Here is a 23,123-nt window from a genome sequence, read left to right on the forward strand (position 1 = left end):
ACAGAGGGCAGGGGCGCAAGGAGCGCCTGAGAATACAGTACAAAAAATACAAATTACGATATACAGTCCACAGCAAAGTAAAGAGGGGTAAAAACACAGTTACTGGATACCAGGGGTGAACACTCGGCAGCGGCAGAGCAGAGGGTAGAGACTCGGGCAATCACAAGGAGCTGTGCGGCGTGGGGGGTGACCTGGGGTCAGGTCACACTCACCTTCGCCGCGGGGCCTCCATAAGAGGCCAAGTGGGAGGGAGGAGCAGTTGGGAGGCGGGAGCAGTTGGGAGGCGGGAGCAGCTGGGAGGTGGGAGTGGGCGGCCAATGGGCGAGGGCAGGGGAAACCGAAGGAAAAAGGGGGCGGGCGGGGCCGCAGGGGAGCATCGGCGGGGAGCGGGGTGGGGGGGCACGGAGGGCAGAGGCCCAAAGGAGCGCCTGAGAATGCAGTACAAAAAATACAAATTACGATATATACAGCCCACAGCAAAGTACAGAGGGGTAAAAAACACAGTTACCGGATACGAGGGGCGAACCTTCGGCAGCAGCGGAGCAGAGGGCAGAGACTTGGGCAATCTCGAGTAGCTGTGCAGCGTGGGGGGTGACCTGGGGTCAGGTCACCCACAGTGACCAATAAAATATCAGCAGATACCATTCATTTGATTCTTCTTTCTACACCTCTGCCTAACATCACAACTACTTTATCTCAGCCTAACCCTCTTTCACCAATCTCCAACCCCCCAATCCTACACTCCCAACTGTTTTGTAGATAGTCCTTCCTTTGAGGACAAGCTTGCCACTCAAACTTCAGCTAGTTAAATGCGACCTCCAGAACCTTATACATATAACCCTGAAGCTGGAGAAGCTTTGGAATCCCAGCTTCACTGCTGAAACTTACAGATCCCTAGTCACTAAACAACCTAATCCTCCCACAATTGATACACTCCTTGCTTGAGTTTCAACCAAAAAGAATTCATCCATCGTGCACTTGAAATCGAGACCCCTTCTTAATTCCCACTCTAGACCCCAGAGGGTTACCGATCATCTATCTGAGGCTGGCATTAACTACCTTTTACTATCATATATCACCACACAAATAGACTCTTTACCCTCGCTGGTCAATTTCCGAATTATTCTCTCCAACCCACTAAGAGAACCGAGTCTCAACTTGAGAACTATAAACAAGCTTAATTTACTACAGGTCCCTATAACTCACCAAGAGGCATTAGTAACCAAATTGCATATCAAATCTATGCAGGAAATGGACATCCCTACGGCAACTTCTGTAAATGCCTAAAAACCTGGTTATTTAACCAATCAACTCCTTTTTTCCCCTTCCGTTCCTTACAGGCTGGCGCCGGGAAACCCTTTTGGGTAGCTGTTGAGCCTAATAAGTTAAAAATAACATAACATTTCCCCAATTTCATACTCACACAAGACCTTGACCTCCTGATCTTAACAGAAACGTGGCTCAATGACACTTCCTCAAATATTCTGGACATTCTTGTGCCTCCCAACTATGAAATCATCAGATTAGATAGAGCCGAAAGAGCTATTGGAGGTATTGCATTTATCTATCGCACAATGCTCACCCTAAACAGCTCCAATGTCTTCCTGAGAATGTCTTGGCACCCCTGGCACTAGAACCTCAGATCTAAAACAACTTGCAACAAAGGACAAAAAAGAGAACCAAGTTTGAGACTTCAGGATCTGCACAAAGCAAAGGCACCTGTGGCAACCACCCTGCAACTGCATGACTGCGACTCGTCCCGGACCAGAGACTGGTTCCAAAGGCAAGAGGAACCTCTCTGAGCACCGAAGGCAACTCCAAAACTGTCTTGGACTAAAGGTACAAGTTCCCTGCAGCACGCAGGTAAGCACACTCCCAGAAGCAAAGAACCATTGGACCAACTGAGGGATCGCTGCAAAGTAAATGGGCAAGTGCATTGGGGGAACATAGTCCTGACCTCAACAAGATTGCCCTAAATGGTCTATTGCATTGTGGGAAACTTAGTCCTGACCTCCAGCGAGTTTCAGGCTAACGTCTTTACTACCATTTTAAAAAGCTGTGCCTCGAGGGGATCCCGCAGCATCTTCAACTCTTCACCTCAGAGGCCCCGTTGTCAAGTGTTTGAATCTGTTTCTTCACCAGCACCGTCTAAGTGGTAAAACCAGCAACACCCCAGCTCCCACTTCAGCACCTTAGATAGCCAGGACAACTCTGCACCCGGGTCCTACGAGCCAGGTAAAATTCCACTGGCTGTTGTGACTTTGTCATGGGACCTACTTCACCTTAACCCCCAGCAAGTTCCACTGGACTCGACCTGCAACTGACCGATTGTCGTTTTCTCCACTGACCGCAATGTAAAGGTTTTGCAGTAGGGAATTGCATGATTTATCTAAAATCCATAACTCTTCTTATACACATCCGATTCTGTTCATTTAAATTTATATAAATTCTGCTCTATTTTTATAAATTAGTGTTGAATTTCTTCTGAGTCATGTCTATTCCTACACCATCCTTGAAAGTACAAAGTGCAGGGTATAAAGCCAAACCCAAAAAATGTAACGAAGATCACAACCAATGCCATTGAGCCCCAGATAACAACAGCAAAAAGCTGCCCAACAAAATAAAAGCACAATATGTTGAAAAAAAAGAATTTGGTACAGTACCAATCCAACAATACCCTCAGCAGATAAAAATAAGCACCAACCCCTGTGGGAGGGAGAGCTGTCACAGAACGAGTAACTTCCGGAGTGGGGCTGTGAGCAACCTCTTTAACACTAGAGTGTCACATCCTGCTTGACAAGCCTGCTTTGGTTTTACGTATAACATTTAGGGTACGCATCAAAGAAAGGAAATAGAATGCCAAACCACTTTGGGCCGGATTACTATGTGGTCGGAAACAGCTCCGACCCTACTGTCCGAGCCGTTCCAACCGCATTGTAATGTGCCAGTCAGATTCCTTTCCGACCGACCCATTACGATGTAATCAGTTGGAAAGGAATGCGAACGGTCATTATGACTGGCTTCCGACTGGCTCGGAGACCCCGTCCGCCAATCGGATTGGAGCCAGTTATCCCAAGGGTGGCTCTTTTCGCCAAGGGAATACGATGTCAGGTTTACACAGCCTTTCTGTGCTGGCATTTCTGACACAGAAAGGATGTCGGAACTCAACTTTAGGGGCCCCCAGCAGTGCCCCCTTTCGTGTGATGCCTCCAGTTGGAGGCTGAGGGGCCTGTTGATGAACTGTACCTCGCATTTTACAATGGGAGCATGCATTCTGGCCGGAACGCATGCTCCCATTGTAAAGTATAGGTGCGCGACTGAACAGTGCTCAGTCGCATCCTAGTTAAATGGCCCTCTGAATAGGCCATTTAACAACAGACAGCTCATACGCTCTGCAAGTAAAACCTAAAATGTTCAAAAGGTGGAACGAAAACTCCAAGAATATGGCATGTTACATTACACAAGCACAGGCTCACCAAAAATCCCCCACGTCTTCCCAGATAGCTTTTTACTTTGAAAACGTGTCTTCTTTTTAGAAACCATACTTACACTTTCTCTAATTTGTGGATCCATCAGGTAGTTATATGGGCAGAACACAATATCCGCTTCTGTCATCAGTTCCCGGGCTGCAAAGTAAGGGCAGGCGCGCAGCTTCTTTCCAAGCCCCACCAGCTCCTCTATGTCCCAGGCCTCGTCCAATCCGTGCTTGAACTTTAACATGTTCTGATCATTCATCCTTACCTTCTGGACACCGTGAAAGAAACGACAGGATCGACCCTAAAAAAAAACACAACAACAATGGATTAAAGGTAATAAAAAATAATGATAGCAAATTATTTGAATGGATTTTGACAATTCTTAAATCATTTTACTAATTAACAAAAATCTAGTGTGACAGGGCACAAACATAAAAGAAACACGAAGAACTATAAATCATTTCAGGCAAGTAATAAAGGCAGTGATGTTCAATGTCAGCTTTACATAGAAATCACAATGGCAGGCAAATAAGGTTATTTTCTGGTAAATAGGCGAAAAGGACAACTAGACCAATTAATTTGGCTATTCCGCAAGACCTAAAATCTTATTAATTGTCACTTCCTGTACTGTTTTGAACCTATTTCTATGTTTTCCATAATTCTGAAGCCTTGCTGAATTCGTTTTGTGTCTCCAACAAGGAAAGCCCACTCTTTACAGAAGAAATATTTCCCTACGATAGCACGATTGAGTCCTAGTTCAGATGGGAAATGCTCTGAGGAAAGGGCACGCCTCTTGTATTCAAGCTTCACTACATCTCTTTCTCCTGGTGGCAACAGCCCTGCTTCTAGTTGGGATGAAGAATTACAGTCCCTTTGCAAAGAGGTGATTGCAAAGTGAAAGGAATTCCGAATTTTTCGGTGAACATTTCACCCCACAAGTTTCCCCTGACAATAAAGTAAAACCTGCCAAAATCTATTGGGGAAATGAGCCAAAAAACTGTGATATATGCTGCATGTAATGCCTATTTGTGCCCTGGGAAACTAGTAATTAAAGGTATTTCATGCACCTGGTAAATATCTCACCCCAGACAATCGGTCCAACGCAGATACCTAACTCGGAATGAGTGCCTATGTGGTGGATCCTAAGTAGAGCAAGATTCAAAGTATGAACCCTGTTTCTAAATTCTAATATACTCTGTGTGGGTTGAATCACCTGTTGGGACAGAAAAGTCCCTTGCATGGTAAGAGATGTGTAACCCCGCCCTGAGTGCCCAACTGTACTGTTGTCTGGATCCCTAATGCTGTTTTTTATAATAGATAAACACAGATTATGCATCTGAGCCATGACATAGACCTGTATTACAGACTGTGGTCTTGTTGAACCAGGAGGGGCACCCAAAACCCTACACTCACAGTGGTAGAAGGCTTCTGCCTTCACCAGGAGTTATTACAGCAAACAAATGAAGGACGGAATGCTGACAAAGCATACATTCTCCCCCAATCAAAAGATCAGGGTTAAATCCATTGTTCTTTTGCCCACGACGCCACCCCAGTTTGGACCCAGTCATATGCAAATCAGTCTTGACCCTGTGCCCCATGGGAACAGTCCAGACCGAACTGCCAGGCCAGATCCTCCCTAGACAGGAAACAAGCATCCTAGGACCGGTTTCAGGGTATGTCACCCTTTTTCAGCCAGGCCGTCTTGAATCCAGTGGTACAGTGAGCAAGGGACCCACGTCTGGGCATACCCATCCCACTTAGGGCAAAAAGTGTCACAGCAAAAAATTAATGAACGGAATGCTGACAATGCATACATTCTCTCCCAATCAAAAGATCTGGGTAAATCCATCATTCTTTTGCCCACTACGCCACCCCAGTTTGGACCCAGCCATATGCAAATCTTGCTTGACCCTGTGCCCCATGGGAACAGTCCAGACCGAACTGCCAGGCCAGGTCCTCCCTGGACCGGAAACAAGCATCCTGGTACCGGTTTCAGGGTATGTCACCCTTCTTCAGCCAGGCTAGTTTGAATCCAGTGACACAGTGAGCAAGGAACCCACGTCTGGGCATACCCATCCCACTTAGGGCGAAAAGTGTTACAGCAAACAAATGTTGGACGGAATGCTGACAATGCATACCCCCCAATCAAAGGATCTAGGTTAAATCCATTGTTCTTTTGCCCACTACGCCACCCGAGTTTGGACCCAGCCATATGCAAATCAGTCTTGACTCTGTGCCTCATGGGTACAGTCCAGACTGAACTGCCAGGCCAGGACCTGGACTGGCAGTTAGGACTGGACTGTTCCCATGGGGCACAGGGTCAAGACTGATTTGCGAATGGCATGGTGAGCAAAACAACAATGGATTTAGGCCCAGATCTCTGTACTGGGGTGAATGTATGACATTGATCTGCATTCTGTCCATCAATTATTCTTTTGGCCTTCACCGGAGTTAAGCAGCATGAGCATGGCGGTGGCAGGATACCGTGTAGTGATCAGTCGTAGTGAACAGGACCGTTTTACCCTATGTAACTGGAGTGAGGCCTACAGGCTCACTTATTTCTTTTATCTTGCGTGATTAACTCACCCATGGCCTACATCAGGTAGATGTGGAGTGCTGCGTAACGCAGAAGTAGTGACTCCACTGGATGTACTTGTGCCTGGGATGGGTACAGTACAGGGATAGATCTGTATTGTGCAGTGCATGTGTGGTTAGTGCGTGCACTAGGTGTATGTATGCCTGTGAGAAATACATTACAAAAGCAATGCAGTAGTGGGCAGTGCATTGGTAAAGGAACCATGTGCTGGGTGTATGTGTGCTTGTGTGAAGTAGAATACATGAAGGGCGTAGTTTTGTGCAGCACGCACATTGAGAGTGCGTGTGTGCTGACAATGTGTGGTTGCACACAGCACATCCTGGTACAGTATAGAAAAGCTTAACTGCTGAACAGTGCGCGTAAACTGAATGTGTGCGCTGAATGCATGTACACTTGTAATGGTACAATGTGTGGGGCTAACAATTCTGGACAGTAAGTGTGCTGTGAATGTACACTAACTAATTGCGCCTGCAATGGTACATTGGTTCCATTTTGGGAAGCCCAGGCCTGACTTATGAAGACATGAGGAGGAGAGATGTGTGTATTGCTGCATTCCTGTGAGCTGCGTGGGACACACTTGGGGGAAGGAGGAAGAGACACCATTTACGCTACAAAAGACTGCTGTTAGATTCAATGAGAGATCACAGGGAAGGGGCCTGGCTACATGCCAGGAAAGGAGATTGGGCTCATAGGGTAATCATAGAGAGCAGGGCTGGGAGTCTGGGATTAAACATTTGATGTACATATCACTGCGGCTGACATCAAGATGTGAACACTAGCCACTTCCATGAACTGTGTTGTGGGGCAATTAGCTTTGTAGTCTTGCATGATGTAACAGACATTTCATGAGGAAAGAAGAAAAAGAGAAGTATCCACTTAAAAAGAAGGAGAGCCCCAACATAGAACGTCAAATTACATTTTGGTGTCTGGAACTGGATTAAAAAAAGAAGGGCTCCTCCGGCCTCTATGTCAGCAGCTTGTCGATCAGCACGCTCCTCATTTCTGGCAGCCATGAGAACTGGCTCCAGGCAGAGTTTCTTACAGAATTCGTCATCTGAATGAATCTGACATGCATCTGTCAATAACTTTGAGACGTATAGCTTCCTCATCATTAAATTCATTGAACTTACAGTAAGCATATCCAGTCTCTCAACAAATGTGTTGATGGTTTCAACAACTTTCTGTCGTTCTTGAATTAAAATGTACCTTTTGTAATCTAAATTCGGCATTGGAACGAACTTGAGATTCAAGGTTTCTTTTATCTGACTGTATGTAATTTCATCAGCTATTTAGACTTCTTTCACACCTTCATCAGCTAGATTCTTAAAGTATTTGATAATCTTTTTTATCTGTTTCTTTTAGTGCATCAATGAAATCATCAAATGTCTCTATTCAAGCAGTCCATCTGTCGCCAATATTCAGGTTTTTGGTGGTATCGAATGGTGGTGGTGGTTTCAGGAAGGTGGCGGCATTGTAACCATTTAAGAGATTGGCTGACTCTGAGAGAGGAGTTCTCTCCGACGGTGTCTGCTGTTCATCCATACCACCTCTAAGGATTTATGCTGTTCTGGCCTCTAGGTCATCTAGGTCAGTCTCTAGAACCCTGACCTCCCTCTTGGTCTCCATTGGACCCTTTCACTTTTCTGGAGAACTCAGGAGCTGTTCTGAACTGCCACCCAGCAGCTTTGGTGGCATGCTGTTTCGGGTATGCACAACCCAGGGAACTTTGGCTACTCTATCCAATGCCTTGGTATGATGAGTCTCATTGCTCAATTCTGGTAAGCAGATGATTGTTTCTTGTATCTGACTTGCTTTGTTTTGTCTGACACCTGGTTGGTCTCTGCCTCACAGTGCTTCTGATCGCAGCGTTATCTTGCAATTTGCTGTCGCTATTTCAAAACCTGGTTGCATCTGCCTTTAATGTTATCACTCCGTATGATGTATAATTTTTGGGTTGCGTAGTAGCGCAGCACTTGTCTTTATGGCCTTACCAGCAGGCCATTGGCCAACATTGTGTAGACTTCTCAATGAAGTTTCCGTTACCTTCAAATGCTTTACACACACTGGAGTTCCGCTTTGACTCCACATACGCCAAACGTCAATTTGGCACTTCCACTAAGGCACACCTGGAACGCACAAGCAGTTTCCTGGATCACAGCAAACTTTCTAGGAGAGCACTGTCGATCTTTGGGCTACTTATCCCCTATCTGGTCGCCATTTGTAGCATCCTCCCCAGTCGGGGTACTCGCTAATGATTATGCCACACACGGCGCTTAGTATAACAAGTCTTTATCCGTCTACATGTAACCGCAAACTCAACATTCTAGACAAGCATTCACTTCTCTATGCTCTAACACTTACATCCCAGTTCTACAGAGTCAATCAGGAGCCAAAAGGGATTTGTCATTGCTAACTCATACAACACTACAGCAGGTGATCACGCTGAGAGCACCAGCTGCAACTCTGAACTCTTCTGTGCTGCGAGAGCTGGTATGATGAGAACTGGCCAAATTTGGGACCCAAGGGACTCGCTGCTAATTGTGATGCAGAATCATAGGCACTTTTGACTAAAACCTGAAGAGGCAAAGGATAAATTCTTGAGTATGGCCTAATAGTGAGCATTCCATGGATTTGGCCACCAGTGAATGGAGAATAACCACACACATGTTACATGAAGGAGGATGGAACAGGGATTTGCCTGACAACTACTAGAACATGGACCTCAAGGGGAGTGTCTTGTTGTTTCTAAATATCATATTGCATGTTTAGAGTTAGAAATAATATACACTTTTTCCTTAGAAGAGCAATCATTTGACTGGACATTGCTTTATTGTTCGTGTTATTTGAGTTAATGGTCTTGTTCACTGACCTGTATATTCACCTCTGACACACAAGGGAGCCTTGACTGCTCGATCACAGCTACCATTGAGAGTCAAGTGCAGAAGAGGTACTTGGCCCAGTTGCTCGAGATCCATAGTAGGTAAGGCTCCTAGCCATTATGAGTAAAAGGCCTCAACCACCACAGTTGGGGTCAGTAGCTCCTGCGAGCCGCACCCACCCCAGCGGTTACAGTGGAGATTGGACCTCATGGGATGCTAAGATGGGCAGCAAGAAATGTTGACTAGTTCTATATGGACCTGATCTGTCTGCATAACTACAGAGAAAGGCTCATAAATACCACTATAAGGGTATCCGAGGTCAGAGCTGAGATCAAGTACTGAGGGCTCCCAAGTATAGTGACAGAGAAATGGTGCAAAGGGCTATTAAAAAATGCAACAAAAATGCAATCAGATCAGCAGGAGGGAAAAAGGCAAGCAGAAAGGGGAATGAGGGGAGAAGAAGAAAGCAAAATGGGGAGGAGAAAAGGGGCAAGAAAGGCTGAAAGGTGAAAGGAACAAAGGACAGACATTGGAAGGAAGAATGGTAAAAGGAAAAAAGAAAGAGTCAAAGTAAGAAAAAAATGAATGGCGAAAGGAAGCATGGAAGGAAGAAAGGGTGAGAAGATAAAGGGTGCCACTCGTAGGTCAAAAACGCAACTCTGAAGGTAGGGCTGCACCTTAATTAAAGTGTGCTTTTACAATGATGGTTGCATATGGTCTCTCAAACTCAATTCTCATATCGAAAGTACTGCAGCGTTTTTACTTACAAAGACGAAGTATCAATTGCAAACTGATAGATGGACAAAGGAGGCGTTTCTGTAGTTTAAGTGCTGCACTGAACAACACTCCTACTGCTGGGTCTCCATCCTTAATGAAAAAAAATTATGCATCTTTCAGTCAATGCATCCATAAATAAAAGTAATTGATGGTATGAGCAATTTTGGGAGTAAAAGACCTATTTAAATGAAGCATCAGCAATAACCTGCATTGTTGTAACCTCAAAGAAAGATGGTTAAGTGACTATACAACTCTGTATGTAAACTGCAATAATCTCTGTAAAGACGGTGGCATATTTGTTACAGTAGATCTTGCTAGAGCTTAAAATCAGGGAGACAACAGTTAGGTGATAGGGAGGAACTAACTTAGCAAGATTTTTATGTATGACGATCTCCACCCCATTTCAGCATCCTCAGTCACCCATTCAGGGCGTGAGACAAACTTGTTTTTGGACCCTTCAGAATCATGGTCTATAGTCCTTTCGTTTCATGATCCTCTATATCTGTGAATTCAAGCTTGACGCCATGTTTGTGGGCTCAAATCATGTCTCCCTCTTCTCCAATGGGAGGTTATTTTTATATCTCCTAGATCCACCTTCATTAATGTCAGCAATACACTTCCACTGTCATAAAAAACAACGCCAACTCAATCTTGTGCAGAAACTAAAGCCTGGTGCATTTCAAATTGATCTCACAAGCCTCTGCTCCCCTGGCTCAATCATACACAAAGGGAACATACCATCTAGGCTCTGTACTTAAACACACACAATTTGCACCTGGGATGTTGGTGCTAGGTATCTTCTGTATCTGTGGTTACTCTGCTGTAGAAATAACCTAGAATGGGATTAGGTAACATGGAGGTCAAATCATACAGGATGCTGAGGACATACTCGAAGCCAGCCAGCCCCAAATACCTAATTTATATTGAATGGAAAATCCTTTTCATGCAGTGATGTTAGAATATGGAGGGAAGATCATTAAATGAGACTTTTTCTAAAAATGAGACTGTATCACCTCCCATGCAGTAAATAGTCCATGAACCAAGCTTGGGACACTCAAGACCGTGTCTAAATGGCTACCCTCAGCTTGGGACATGGCAGGCTTGGGCTCATAATGTTGATTAAGCCATACAATGTCTCTTTGATCTAATCAATCAAAGACCACCTGATATGTCTTTGACACTAAACCAAGCAAAGGCCCCCCTCTGAGTAAAGAACTAGTTGTATGCAAAGTTGGTGTATTGTTTTCTGTAATGGACAGCAATGTGAACTTTAGATCAACCCTAGACAATTGTGGACACGAGTTAACGGGCTGTCTGCACTGTCAAGGTGGCTCTATAATTTAACTCCACAAATGCTAACTCAATAGATTTTATATTGCCAATTTCTCAAAAACTACTGAACTGTTTTGCACCAAACCAGGCAAAGACATTAATTCGAGTAAAGTTCTAGTTTCATGCCAATTGTGGTATAAATCTTTGCATCAGAGAACAAAGTTTCCTATTGGAGTTAAAAAGTAAACACATTTTGAACCTCCCCACCCTCGTTGCTTATTTATTTTTTCCATTCCCCAACAGATTTAAGAAAACTTGACAAACCGCCAAAAAGTATCCGGTTTAGCTATTTGAAAGTTTTGTGTAGATAATCAAATGGACAATCAGTTTCAAGATTTAAAAACATTTCGGACTATTATGCCATCTAAATCATCACAATGCACCAACTATTGATTAAATATCCTAAAAAAGGTATAGTTTCTTACCTGTAATTCCAGTTGTCTTGTAGGGATATTTCCATGATAGTCACAAGTGTTGAATAGTCATGCCCATCCGCAGGGACCCCGGAGCACTTTATCCAATATAAATTCCTACGTGCTGAAGTTCGCCTTTCTTCTGGAAGGTCTTGAAAAGGCACTAAGAAAGTCATAATGCAACCAAGGACAAGGTAAGAGTGGCCAGAATTCTTCATCTTGGATTAGCAAAATACCAGGTTGCAGTGAAATATGCACCCAGTACCTGAATAATGTTGTACGGGCACAGAAAAAGAACTAAGTGAGAAACAGAGATGAAGAAGTGCAAGGCAATGTAGCCCATAGGCTGCTATTATAATCAGAAGAAAAGGAGGCTGCGTCTTTAAGAGCAGAGAGACCCCCAATATCCCATCATGCTCAGCCAGAGGCAGTTATCTCTGCTCTTTCTGGAGGCTGTACTAGATGAGTGATAACAGAGCATGAAAATTGTCTGTCAGTCTACTCCATCGGGGAGGAGGGAAGTTTGCTTATGACTATCATGGAAATACCCCTACGAGAGAACTGGAGTTACAGGAAAGAAACTATACCTTCTCTCTTAGTGGATTTCCATGTATAGTCTTAAGCGCTGAATAGAATAGCAAGCTCATCTCCCTGAAGGGGTGGAGTAGACAGAACCACAAATGTATTTACAGAGCTAGGCAAAGAGATTTCTGAGCGATGTTTGTCGTACTTGAGCATCTGCTATAGCATCTGTTTCAAGGCAATAGTGTCTAGTGAATGTGTCCCTGATCTCCAAGTGACTGCCTACCAAAAATCTGCCATGGTGACATTCCGCATCAAAGCCGTAGTGGCTGCCATTCGTCTAGTGGAGTGAGCCTTGGGCCTACCAGTGAGAGGTTTATTAGCTAGCTGATAACAACAGAGGATGCAAGAAACGATCCATCTGGAGACTGACTGTTTGAACGTAGCTAGACCAGTGCAAACCGGGCTATAATTGATAAATAGCTGCTGAGATTTCCAAACAGATATGGTTTTATCCAGGTATAATTTAACACTCTCTTTATATTCAGTGAGTGGAGAGCTCTCTCTGCTGGAGAAGAAGGGTTTTGAAAGATCGTGGGTAAAGAGATCGTCTGATTTACATGAATATCTGAGACCACTTTAGGAAGGAACCTGGGATGGGTACGCAACACTACCTTGAAAGAATGGAATACTGTGTATGGCTCATGAGCACAAAGGTCCTGTATCTCACTAGCTCTCCCAGCTGAAGTTATAACTACAAGAAAGGCAGTTTTCCCAGTAAGATGCTGAAGTGAAGCCTTATGAATTGACTCAAAAAGAGGAAGCATGAGGCGAGAAAGCACTACATTAAGCTCCCACTGAGGAGAAGGACGTCTAATCGGAAAGAAACCCTTCTTTAAACCCTTCAGAAAATCTTTAATAGCTGGAACCCTAAAGAAAGAGGTTTGTGAAGGACTTTTCCTGTATGCCATTAGTGCAGACAGGTGGACTCTGACTGACGAGTACTGGAGGCCAGATTTAGCAATGTGTAACTAATACGGGGGAATGGCATCCTCCTGGCAAGAAGTCGGATCGATCTGGCTGAAGGAGCACCAAATGCAAAATCTTCTCAATTTAAAGGCGTAGGCCTAATGTGTTCATGGTCTCTTTGCTTCCTTTAGAATGTCCAGACAGTCCTGAGGTAGGTTTGAATGGCCATACCGCACTATCTCAGGAGCCATGCTGCCAAACTCAAGGAGAGGTTGGGGTATACAAGTTGACCTCTTATGAGGATCATCTTGGGTGTCGTGGTGAACAGTTTGTGCAGGACTGCCAGTATCAGAGGTCTTGGAGGAAAAGCGTACGCAAAGTTTTTGTACCAGTCGATCCATAGGGCATTCCCTAGTGACCTTGGATGGTAAAATCAGGTAGCGAAATGGCGGCACTTTTTGTTTTCCGCTGTGGCAAAAAGAATTGTAGAGGGTGTGCCCCACAAGTTGAAGATATCTTGTACGACCTCTTTGTTCAGTACCCACTCATGGTTTTCGTCGAGAACACTGCTGAAGGCATCTGCCTGAATGTTTTGCACACCTGGGAGATGTACGACAATCAGGTTCAAGTTCCTGGTGAGAAGCCAGTGCCAGATTGTTTGAGATTCTCATGACAGGGCTCTGGACTGGGTTCAACCCTGCTTACACATGTAGTACATGGTGGTGGTATTGTCTGCCTGAAGAAGAAGGGTGTTGGTCGTGAATAAAGGTTGAAACGCCTTGAGTGCCTGGTGTACTGCACGTAGTTCCAGGAGGTTGATCTGGTATATCTGTTCTTACAAGGATCATGTTCCTTGTATTTGCAGGTGAACCATGTGGGCTCCCCAACCCAGCAGAGAAGCATCTGTCTCTATGGTCTGTGTTGAGTCCTGCTGATGAAAAGGTTTTCCCCTCAGGAGATTTTTCAGGGAACACCACCATTGGAGGGATTCCACAGCATGAGTGAAAAGGCTTACCTTGTCCTCCCAGTTCCCTGAGAGCTGGTTCCACTGATCCTCCAAGCACTCCTGGACAGAACGCATGTGAAGGTGAGCATAAGGGGTTAGAAATATGCAGGAGGTCATCGAGCCGCAGAGAAAGGAGACTATGCAAACTGTTGGGCTGGCCCTCCTCCGGAGGTAGTGGCATTTCTAGAGAATGGATAAATGTTGTTCCTCCCAAGGACACACCTTTTCCTGTAGTGTGTCGATGGCAGCTCCTCAGTAATGCAATGTCTAGACTTTTGAAAGTTGATGTGTAGACCCAAGCAATGGAGCACATCTTAAGTCCACTGGAAATGCTCTTGGGCTTCTGTGAAAGTAGAAGCCTTGATCAGCCAGTCATCCAGATAGGGATAGACAAAGATTCTGTGTTTTCTTAGAGGAGCCGCCATCAAAGTCATGCATTTGGAAAATGTCCTGGGTGCTGATTTGAGGCTGAATGGTAGAACCGCATATTGGCAGTGGCTCTGCCCCACTATGAATCTGAAGAATTTCCGCTGTGACTTTGCGATGGGAATGTGGAAATAAGTATTGCAAAGGTCTATTGAATGAAGCCAGTCCCCCCGTTGAAGTTGAGGGTAAATTTGATGTAATGTCAGCATCCTGAACTTTTCCTTTCAGATCCACTTGTTTGCGTTTTGGAGGTTGAGAATAGGCCTGAACTCTTATCTGCCCTTTTTTGGCACGAGGAAGTACTTTCATTAAATACTTTGGCCTCATTGGTTTCGAGGGACAGATTCTACCGCTTTTTTTTGGCATAGCATGTTGACTTCCTCTTGTAGAAGTTCGAAGCGAGACATGGACGACCTTGGTGGAATGGATGGTGGTGGGGTAGTGAATCTGAGACGATAGCCACGTTTGTCAATATTCATGACCCAGGTGTCGGTTGTAATGTGTTGCGACTCTGCAATGTAATTTGCAATGCTTCCCTCTACCAGAGTGGGAAACGGAAGAGCGGGAAGGGAGGATTCAGGGTTTTGATGCCACGGGTTTGTCAGCCTTCCAGGTTAGCTAGTTGAGAGGTACATCATCTATGTTACTTGAGGCTGATACTGGTGTAATTTTCCGGACTGCCACTGAGGGGTTTGAACCCTTTGTGACGAGAAGCAACGGTGGTAGGGTGAGAATGGACGTCGCTGGTCTTTATGTTTCTCTAAACCACCAGCTTTCAGAGCATTCATCTCAGTCTTCATTCACGCCATTTCATCATCGCGTGCGTACCGAAACGAGTGGAGCCCGAAAAGGGTAAATTTATTATGACGCAGCTGAGCGTCAGGCTTGAGAGATTTTAGTCGAAGCCATGCATGTCTCCGTAGGGAGAATACGTGACAGTAACTGTGAGTGGCTGAAATAGAACAATCCGCCGCCGAGCTGATGACCTGGATGGAGGCCATCGCTTCCTCCTGGATGATTTCCAGAAAATCCTCCCGGTGTTCCTTTGGAAGGTAATCCACGAAGTGGAGAATGGAATACCACAAGGCCCAACCGCACCTTCCTAGGAGGGCTGTGGTGCTGGCTGCTTTCATGGACGTAGCCGGCGTATTGCATATTTTGCGTCCCGACTAGTCCAATCTTTGAATCTCCTTAGAGGGAGAAGCAGCAGATGGTGATGTGGCACAGAATTTTCGTGTGGCTAATGGCACCACTGAATGAGGTGGAGGCTCGGCATGTAAAAACAGCCACTCTTGCTCCGGTGGAACGTTATTTTTCTAGAGGGTGCTAACTTTGCAGCAGCTGGAATGAGGAACAACTCCATGGCTGGCTCAAGAAGACCCGGCAGAAGCCGAAGTAAGGGTCTTGAGGCCGTGCATTTGTGAAGAGTTTCGGATATCACCGAAGTTGATGGAGTGGGTCCACCATCGGTATGTTGGAGTTTGCATCCCCTCGAACCAGAACCTCCTGAAAGATGTTGATGTCATCAATTAGTGAGGATCGAGGTTGAGGGGAGTTCAACATAATTCGAAAAGTATCCTCTGGTGGAAGAGGATGTATCCAGCTGCGATGGCGGTGGGCATGTGATCTTGGCCAGCGTTGAGATCAGCGATGCAGCCTTAAATGGTGTGATGCAGTAGAGGAACGTGAGTGTCCATGGTAAGATCGATGGCATGTCCTTGATCAAGATCTCCTAGGTGCTGGTGTTAACAGGAACCTGAGCTACCACAGGAAGTGGAATGACGGGTGTCGGTATAGCTGGCAGAGGTGAAAGAGGAGGAGCAGGGTGCGCCGGAAGCAGGGACACTGCAGGAGCCGATGAATACGGTTGAGGAGATACCGGGATGGGAGAAGAGGGTATCTCTACCAGAGATGGAGATCTGGAGTGCGAATCAAATAAATAGTAGATTCTCCTTCTCTTGTATTGTCGCTATCTCCTCGATGCCAAGGATCTTCTCGCCGTTTACCTCCGTCGTCTGGTTTCCGATGACTATCTGCTCATCGACGTTGACCCCTGTCGACGTAGGCTCACTCCTGATGTCAACCGGCTAATCAACATCGACCACTTTCGTCATCGCTTGGCTCTCGACGTCGACCGCCCACTTCTCGGTGATGGCAAATAAGAGTCCCTCGACATCGACGCATGTCTCAACGTCTGTTGTCGGTTCAAGGTAGTTCTCGAGTTTGCTTATGTGGTTCTAGACATCGAGCGTCGGCGTTGTGTGACGCCAAGCCAGTCAATGGCGGCGAGCATGTCGTAGCCATACCACTCTTGACGTCGAACACCTCAAAGTCTACCAGGAAAAATAGCGTTTTATGCCTGAAAATGCCTCTCAGACCTCTCACAACCACTAGAAGCTGAGGGAAGAGTTCGGGTGGAACAATTACCTCCCCCTCGCTATGTGGTCCCGCTGGCTTATTGCTGTCTTCTTCTTTCTTCTCTTCCCTGCAGGAGAATCTTCTCCCTGTCATGCAAGGTTCGTCTGGAGAGGGTTTTGCAGATGTCACAGGAGGTAGTAAGGTGAGAAGATGGCAGACAAATAATACAGACCTCGTGGAGGTCTGTTTTGGCCTTTTTCCTGCCACAGCGAGGGCCTTTGTCAAAGAGAGATGGCATTTTAACTAGGAAAAAAAAACTCTTTCCTGTCAGGAAAAAAACTCACTCAACAGAGAGAGACACAAAAAACGTTGAGTGAAGCAAAAGACCCTGTATTTTAAAATTCTATACTGAAGAAAAAAGCTAGAAAGGTCGAGGTGAACTCCATGGGTCCTGTCAGAAGGAAAAAAGAGCTGAAGTAATTGCCTTTGGCTGAGCATGAAGGGATATTGGAGGTCTCTCTTCTCTTAAAGAAACAGCCTCCTTTTTCTTCTGATTATAATGGCACCCTATGTGCTACATTGCCCTGCACTTCCTCATCTCTGTTTCTCACATAGCAAAAGGGTTTGGGAAGATTGTTTTTCTGTGCGATTACAAAATTATTTAGGTACTGGGCACATATTTCATTGCAACCTGTTCTTTTGCTACTCCAAGATGAATAATTCTGGCCTCTGTAACCTTGTCCTTGGCTGCATTATGACTTTCTTAAGTGACTTTTCAAGGTCTTCCCGAAGAAAGGTGAACTTCAGCACTTAAGAAGTTATATTGGCTAAAGTGCTCTGGGGTTCCACGCAGATGGGCAGGACTATTCAACGCTTATGACTATACATGGAAATCCCCTACAAGAGAATTATAAAATAGTAACAAGCCTTCTTAAGGTAATAGTTTAATCAACATTCATAATCTTATCACTTCCACCTTCCTGCTGTCCAATAGCTAAAATAATTTACTTTAAGGAAATATATTTATTTCTTTTATTACAAGCAGAAAGGTATATTTTGAGATGTCAAAAGTTCCCACTGACATTACAGTTTTACATAGTCGAAGCACTATACCATATATATATTGACTGACCCACATATTCTTCAACCAGGATATCAGACATCTTCAGCGTATTCTAAGCGAACAGGGCTAAAGAATAAAAATTGTCTTTAGTCTCAACATCTTGTCTCAAAATGAATAGATGCCATTCAGAATACCATTACTAACCCAGAATTATATCAAATTGGCCAATAGTGTATCAATGAATTGATTGTAGGAATTATTTTCGAGTATTGGGGGGGAAAAATGTCAAACATGATCCAAACATAAGGAAATCTTTAAAATGTAAATACTTTTCATTCAGTCTGCCCAAACTTACTGATGACAAAATTGATTTTCTCTGATGGGCCAAATATAGGGTTTTAACAAGCAGGGTGGATTTAGCATTAATATCCTCTGGTTTACTCAATACCCAATTTAGGCCAGAAGTGGCCAGATAGAGCTTAAGTTATAAACAATTATGGTACAACACATTGACTTTAACTTCACCATAACTCACTCGCCTAATGCAATGCATATGAGATCAAAATATGTATACCAATAAACAATACCTTCTAAAAATGAAATATGAATAAATAACGCAATCAAACCAATGAATAATACTACTTTCATTGTCATCTCTATAAAAGTGGTAATCTTATAAGTAATCTCATCTGTAAAATGATTCACATTTGTAATTGCATCTGTTGCATTATAGTTGTGTCACTGGCATTACATTTTGTGTTTAAATTATGGTTTGCATGCTTGTTGTGCAAGCTATAAACTGTACTCCTAACCATGACTTCTGAATTTTATTGATTTTTCAATTTTACTTTGCAGCCATAACTGCGCTTTAACTGTTTTTAGGTGAATTTCTGAGATTTCTTTTAAACACACATTAGAAGTTTATACCCAACGCTGGCCAATACTTCACTTTAGCGTTTGGCTTTTTTTGTGTGACTGTATATTTAGGCAGAAACTAAGCATCTAGCAGTGATTTAATCCACCATTCCATTCTGGATCTAAATGTTACACACGTAAAAATGTGTAAAGTTTTTGCAAGATTTAACACAAACCATAATGTACGTGACACTGAGGAATTATGCACCTGCACAGTAATTGTTAAATCAGTTAAAAATGAAATATTTTCAGAAATGTTTTTCCTTCTTTTGGATCATTCTGTCAATCATGTCAACTTCATGCGTCCGATAGTTATAGTTTATAGCCTATGTAGGGATATTATTGCAGAGGTCTTCAAAATGTGATAATATCTGACTTACGCAGAACTTGTATGATGTGCCAAATATGTGTTTAATCCACAAAACAGAATACTTCAAAGGTCTCAGCTACAATCTCATGTTCCAATAAACATTTTAGAGTTCGAAATTATGTAGCAAACCTATACATGTTTTAGATGCCCAAAGGGACCTATAATATGACTTTTAGAAGAATGGCGCTTTCCTAAGCACACAAAGCAAGGACGCAGATGGCCCTGGTCAATAGATGCTGGTGTAACCAATAAATCCAGGAAGAATAAAGTAAAACACTTTCCGTCTTCTGAAATTCATTACCTGGCAAGATTCAGACTAGCCTTATGTTTGCTGAGAATAACAGCATATTCACCAGGGAAGTAATATTTAAGATATTTTTAGACAAGAAATGTCACCTACATATTTCACGCAATACAATAAAAATCCAACCCACTGACACTCAGGAGGAGGAAAAAAATACAAATCAAAAAAAGCTTTTCAAGTGATATAGATGTGTTAGATGCATGTTCAAGACACAGCACTGTGAGGACTGTGCTGGCCGATAACAGTATGGACACCTGGTAGCGTGCGCCTCTGCCAGAGCACCTTCTTCAATTTATAAACTAAAGAACCTAGACATAGCGTTCTCACATCATGCAGCATTGCTTAAAACATGTTTTAACAGTCCATGTTCTAAATGTTGCATTCAATATCTTAAAATAGACATAGTCCATATTACACTACATGTATGGCTTCTCCATGCAACTGTGTGAGTGGGTACCTTGCACATGAATCTCACTAGCGACCCACTACAGTAATAAGTGTGCGGCTGATCAGGCGAGGAGCCTCCATTGTAACCCCGGAGTCTAGCATGTCAATGAATGAATGAATGGGGCTCCGTCAATAGTGGAAGATGAATGGAGAGGGAATGAAGTAGTGGAAGAAGAATGGAGAGGGGGTCATATCAAATAGCAAGGGGTAGCAGAGGAGGGAAAAGGCAGACTTTTTCCCCTTCAAGATCTTAAAAGGTCAGTCAAAAACATGGGAGCAAAGCCCTGCACCTGCTCTATTAAACCCTACTGGGGACTTGGTTCTAGGGGCTTTTATTCGGAAATCTATTTCCAGAGAGAAAGAAAAAAAAGACAAACTAAGTGACAGATTTGCAACACTTGAGAATAAAATGCTCACCCTTGTGAGAACAAAAAGAGGACAATTACTGATACAAGAAAATAACGTCCTCGCTTTAAGGACAGAAGCTTTGGGAATCATTGTGCATCAAAACCAAATATGGGGAAGAGCGCACGGCGCGGCGGACAAGATGGCTGCTGCTCCCTGAGCTCCGCGATTTCGGCGGCGCTTCAATCACGGAGGTCCGGCTTCCTGACAGCGTTTCTGGTCGGAAACGGCTGATTTCGATGTCGGAACTGCCCCCCAGCACATGGGCATGTTTCTGAACGCGACCATGCAATTTTTGGGGCCGAATTTTGCATAAATGTCGCTGCCTCGGATCCGGCCGCCATTTTGTTTTTTTCATTTTTTTCGTTTTTCCTCAATCATCCTTCCACTGCTTTTTATGCTGCATATGGCTTCTTGAGGGGGTTATGTCCTATTATACTGTTCCAAGAGGCATTTGATTTTCTTTGAGGCACCATGAGAATTCTTGTACTATTTTGGTCGTCTGTTTCCTGCCTCTCACATCTACCTCAGCGCTTGCCTGCTTGGTGTATCACAACTTCATTTCTGCACGCTACTCTCTGCCACGGATGCGCATTGTTCTCTATTGGGGGTGTTTCTGTCTCCACTTTTGCAGTTCACCTTGGATTTTATCCGCCCTCACTGCCTGGTAAGCTGCCTTGTTCTTACCCTCAAGCTGCTTTCCTGACTCCGTCACCATGCAGCAGGCGCACGGCGCTAAAGCCTCCACCGCAGCTTCTTCCTCACGCAAGGATCCTGTATCTACGGGCAAGTGTCTCAAGACGGACCCTCCATCTCCTTCTAAATCTCCGTCTCCAGTTACCCTGGAGGACCTCATGGAGGAACTTCGTCTAATCCGTCCCTTTATTGCGGATACTACTGCCACCCTGCAGAGGTTAGACGACAAGTGGTCCAGCCTAGATCAAAGGGTCACCGACGTTGAACAAAAAATCAGCAACACTCAAGATGTTGTTGCTAAGGTGGACAACCTCACCAAGGAAGTTCAAGTACTCAAGAAAACGACAGAGGACTTGGAAAATAGGAATAGGCGCAATAATCTGCGAATTTATGGCGTTCCGGAGAATTCGGAAGGATCCGACATCATCCTCTTTTTGAAGTCACAAGTCCTACCAACAGTTGGGTTGCCTAAACATGTGGATCTGAATATTCAAAGGGCGCATCGTCTTGGCCCAAAAAATTCCTTTTCTTCATCAAACCAAGAGGCATCATGGCTTATTTTCTTCTTTATTCTGACCTCATGTCTGTTTTACATTCAGGCAAACAACAGAAGCAACTACTTTGGTCAGGCCATAAACTTTTTTGCTCTCAGGATGTCTCCAAACAGACTGCGACGTGTCGAAAGGAATTTCTGGATATGCGGCCCACACTGCCCTCCATGAACGCCAGATACGGACTTATTCATCCCTGTTTCTTCAAGGTCACATACAAGGAAAGGTCTTATAGCTTCGAGAATCCGGCAGATCTCCGCAGATTCGTCCACTCCCACAGAGAAGACCCCATGGAACAAAGCAACTCTTAATTTCATCATGTCTTCTTCTCTGTACTTCGCCTATTGTCCATACTTGTGCTGTTTATTTGTTTCACTTCATATGATCTAATTTGTTTTTGTTTCCGCTGTTTTCTAGGTTTGTCACCCTATGTTTTGGTTGTATGCCCCTCCATCGTCCTGTGCTGTCTTTGTTTCCATTATTCCAGTTCGCTGTTGTCCTTGCTTAACTGTTCGGTAAGTCTCCTCTATTTGTTTATACTGTCGTGCTCGGTCCAGGGTTCTATTTCCTTTATTTCCTGTTCTTCTTCTTGTCTCTCTTCTTCTCATGTTCCACAGACTGGGCTTTTGACATTTTCCCTTCTGTCCGGTCGTCTTTTCTTGTTGCTCCCGCTCTCACTTTATTGTCTTTTTTTCCCGTTAATTGTTCTGTATGGCTGGAACTGTTTTGGTTTCCCTTGCCATCCTTCTTTCTACTGTCTCTTTTCGGGTAGCGTTCAGCTCCCACTTCCTTTTTTCCCACTACCCTCTCCTTTCCTTTTCTTTTCCTTTTTGGCTTTTCTCATGCTTTCCCGTTTCATTCATCCTTCCCCTGACATTATTCCTTTCTCTCATTTTGTACGATGGTTTTAGCTCCTTTTCTCTTCTCTCTTCTTCCAATTTCTCTCTCCCTCTACAACTTAAAGTGGCAGTAATGCATTGTTTCTCCCTACTCTCTCTCATTCATTCCCCTAGCTGTTTATTTCTTCTCTCCTTTTATTTCACTGGGCTTGTTACTAGATACCTTCCTTTATCTTCTCTCCTGTATCTCTTCATAGCTGCTGTATTTTTATTCTCTTCTCCTTCTCTATTCTCTTCCTATGAAAGGTTTTAGACTCGTTTCTTGGAATGTTAAGGGTCTCCGCAACCCTATTAAGAAACAACGTATTGTGTCTCACCTTGCTCGTTTACAATGCCAAATTGCCTTTTTGCAGGAGACACATCTTACTGCAGAAGAGTTGTCTAAGTTATGCAGGCAATGGGTTGGGGAAGTTTTCTGTTCTCCGGCTGTAAATCGTGAAAATGGTGTTGTTATTTTATTTCATAAATCTCTATCTGTTCAAATACACAAAGAAACTGCTGATTCTAATGGTAGGTGGTTGCTCTTGGATTGCACTGTTAATGATGTTTAACTTTCCCTTTGTAATAATTATGGTCCCAATGGTATTGACACGTCTTTCTGGAATGTTTTTTCTTCCCTTCTTTCCTCCAATGCCTCTGAAGATTTGATAGTAGGGGGGGATTGTAATCAATTGATGGACCCTTTCCTAGATCGCAAATCCCAAGCACGTTATGTTCCT

General features: G+C 44.1%; 1 protein-coding gene across 1 annotated transcript in view; it reads right to left on the reverse strand.

The window, feature by feature from the left end:
* BRIP1 (BRCA1 interacting DNA helicase 1) overlaps positions 1-23,123 on the reverse strand; it is a 1,426,214-nt gene that overhangs the window by 650,035 nt on the left and 753,056 nt on the right. The window contains exon 8 of the mRNA XM_086954933.1: positions 3,550-3,777. Coding sequence (XP_086811059.1) covers positions 3,550-3,777 — 228 coding nt within the window. The remainder of the gene's footprint in view (positions 1-3,549; positions 3,778-23,123) is intronic.

Source organism: Lissotriton vulgaris, chromosome 2_1 (genome assembly GCF_964263255.1).
Source record: "Lissotriton vulgaris chromosome 2_1, aLisVul1.2, whole genome shotgun sequence".
Taxonomy (NCBI): domain Eukaryota; kingdom Metazoa; phylum Chordata; class Amphibia; order Caudata; family Salamandridae; genus Lissotriton; species Lissotriton vulgaris.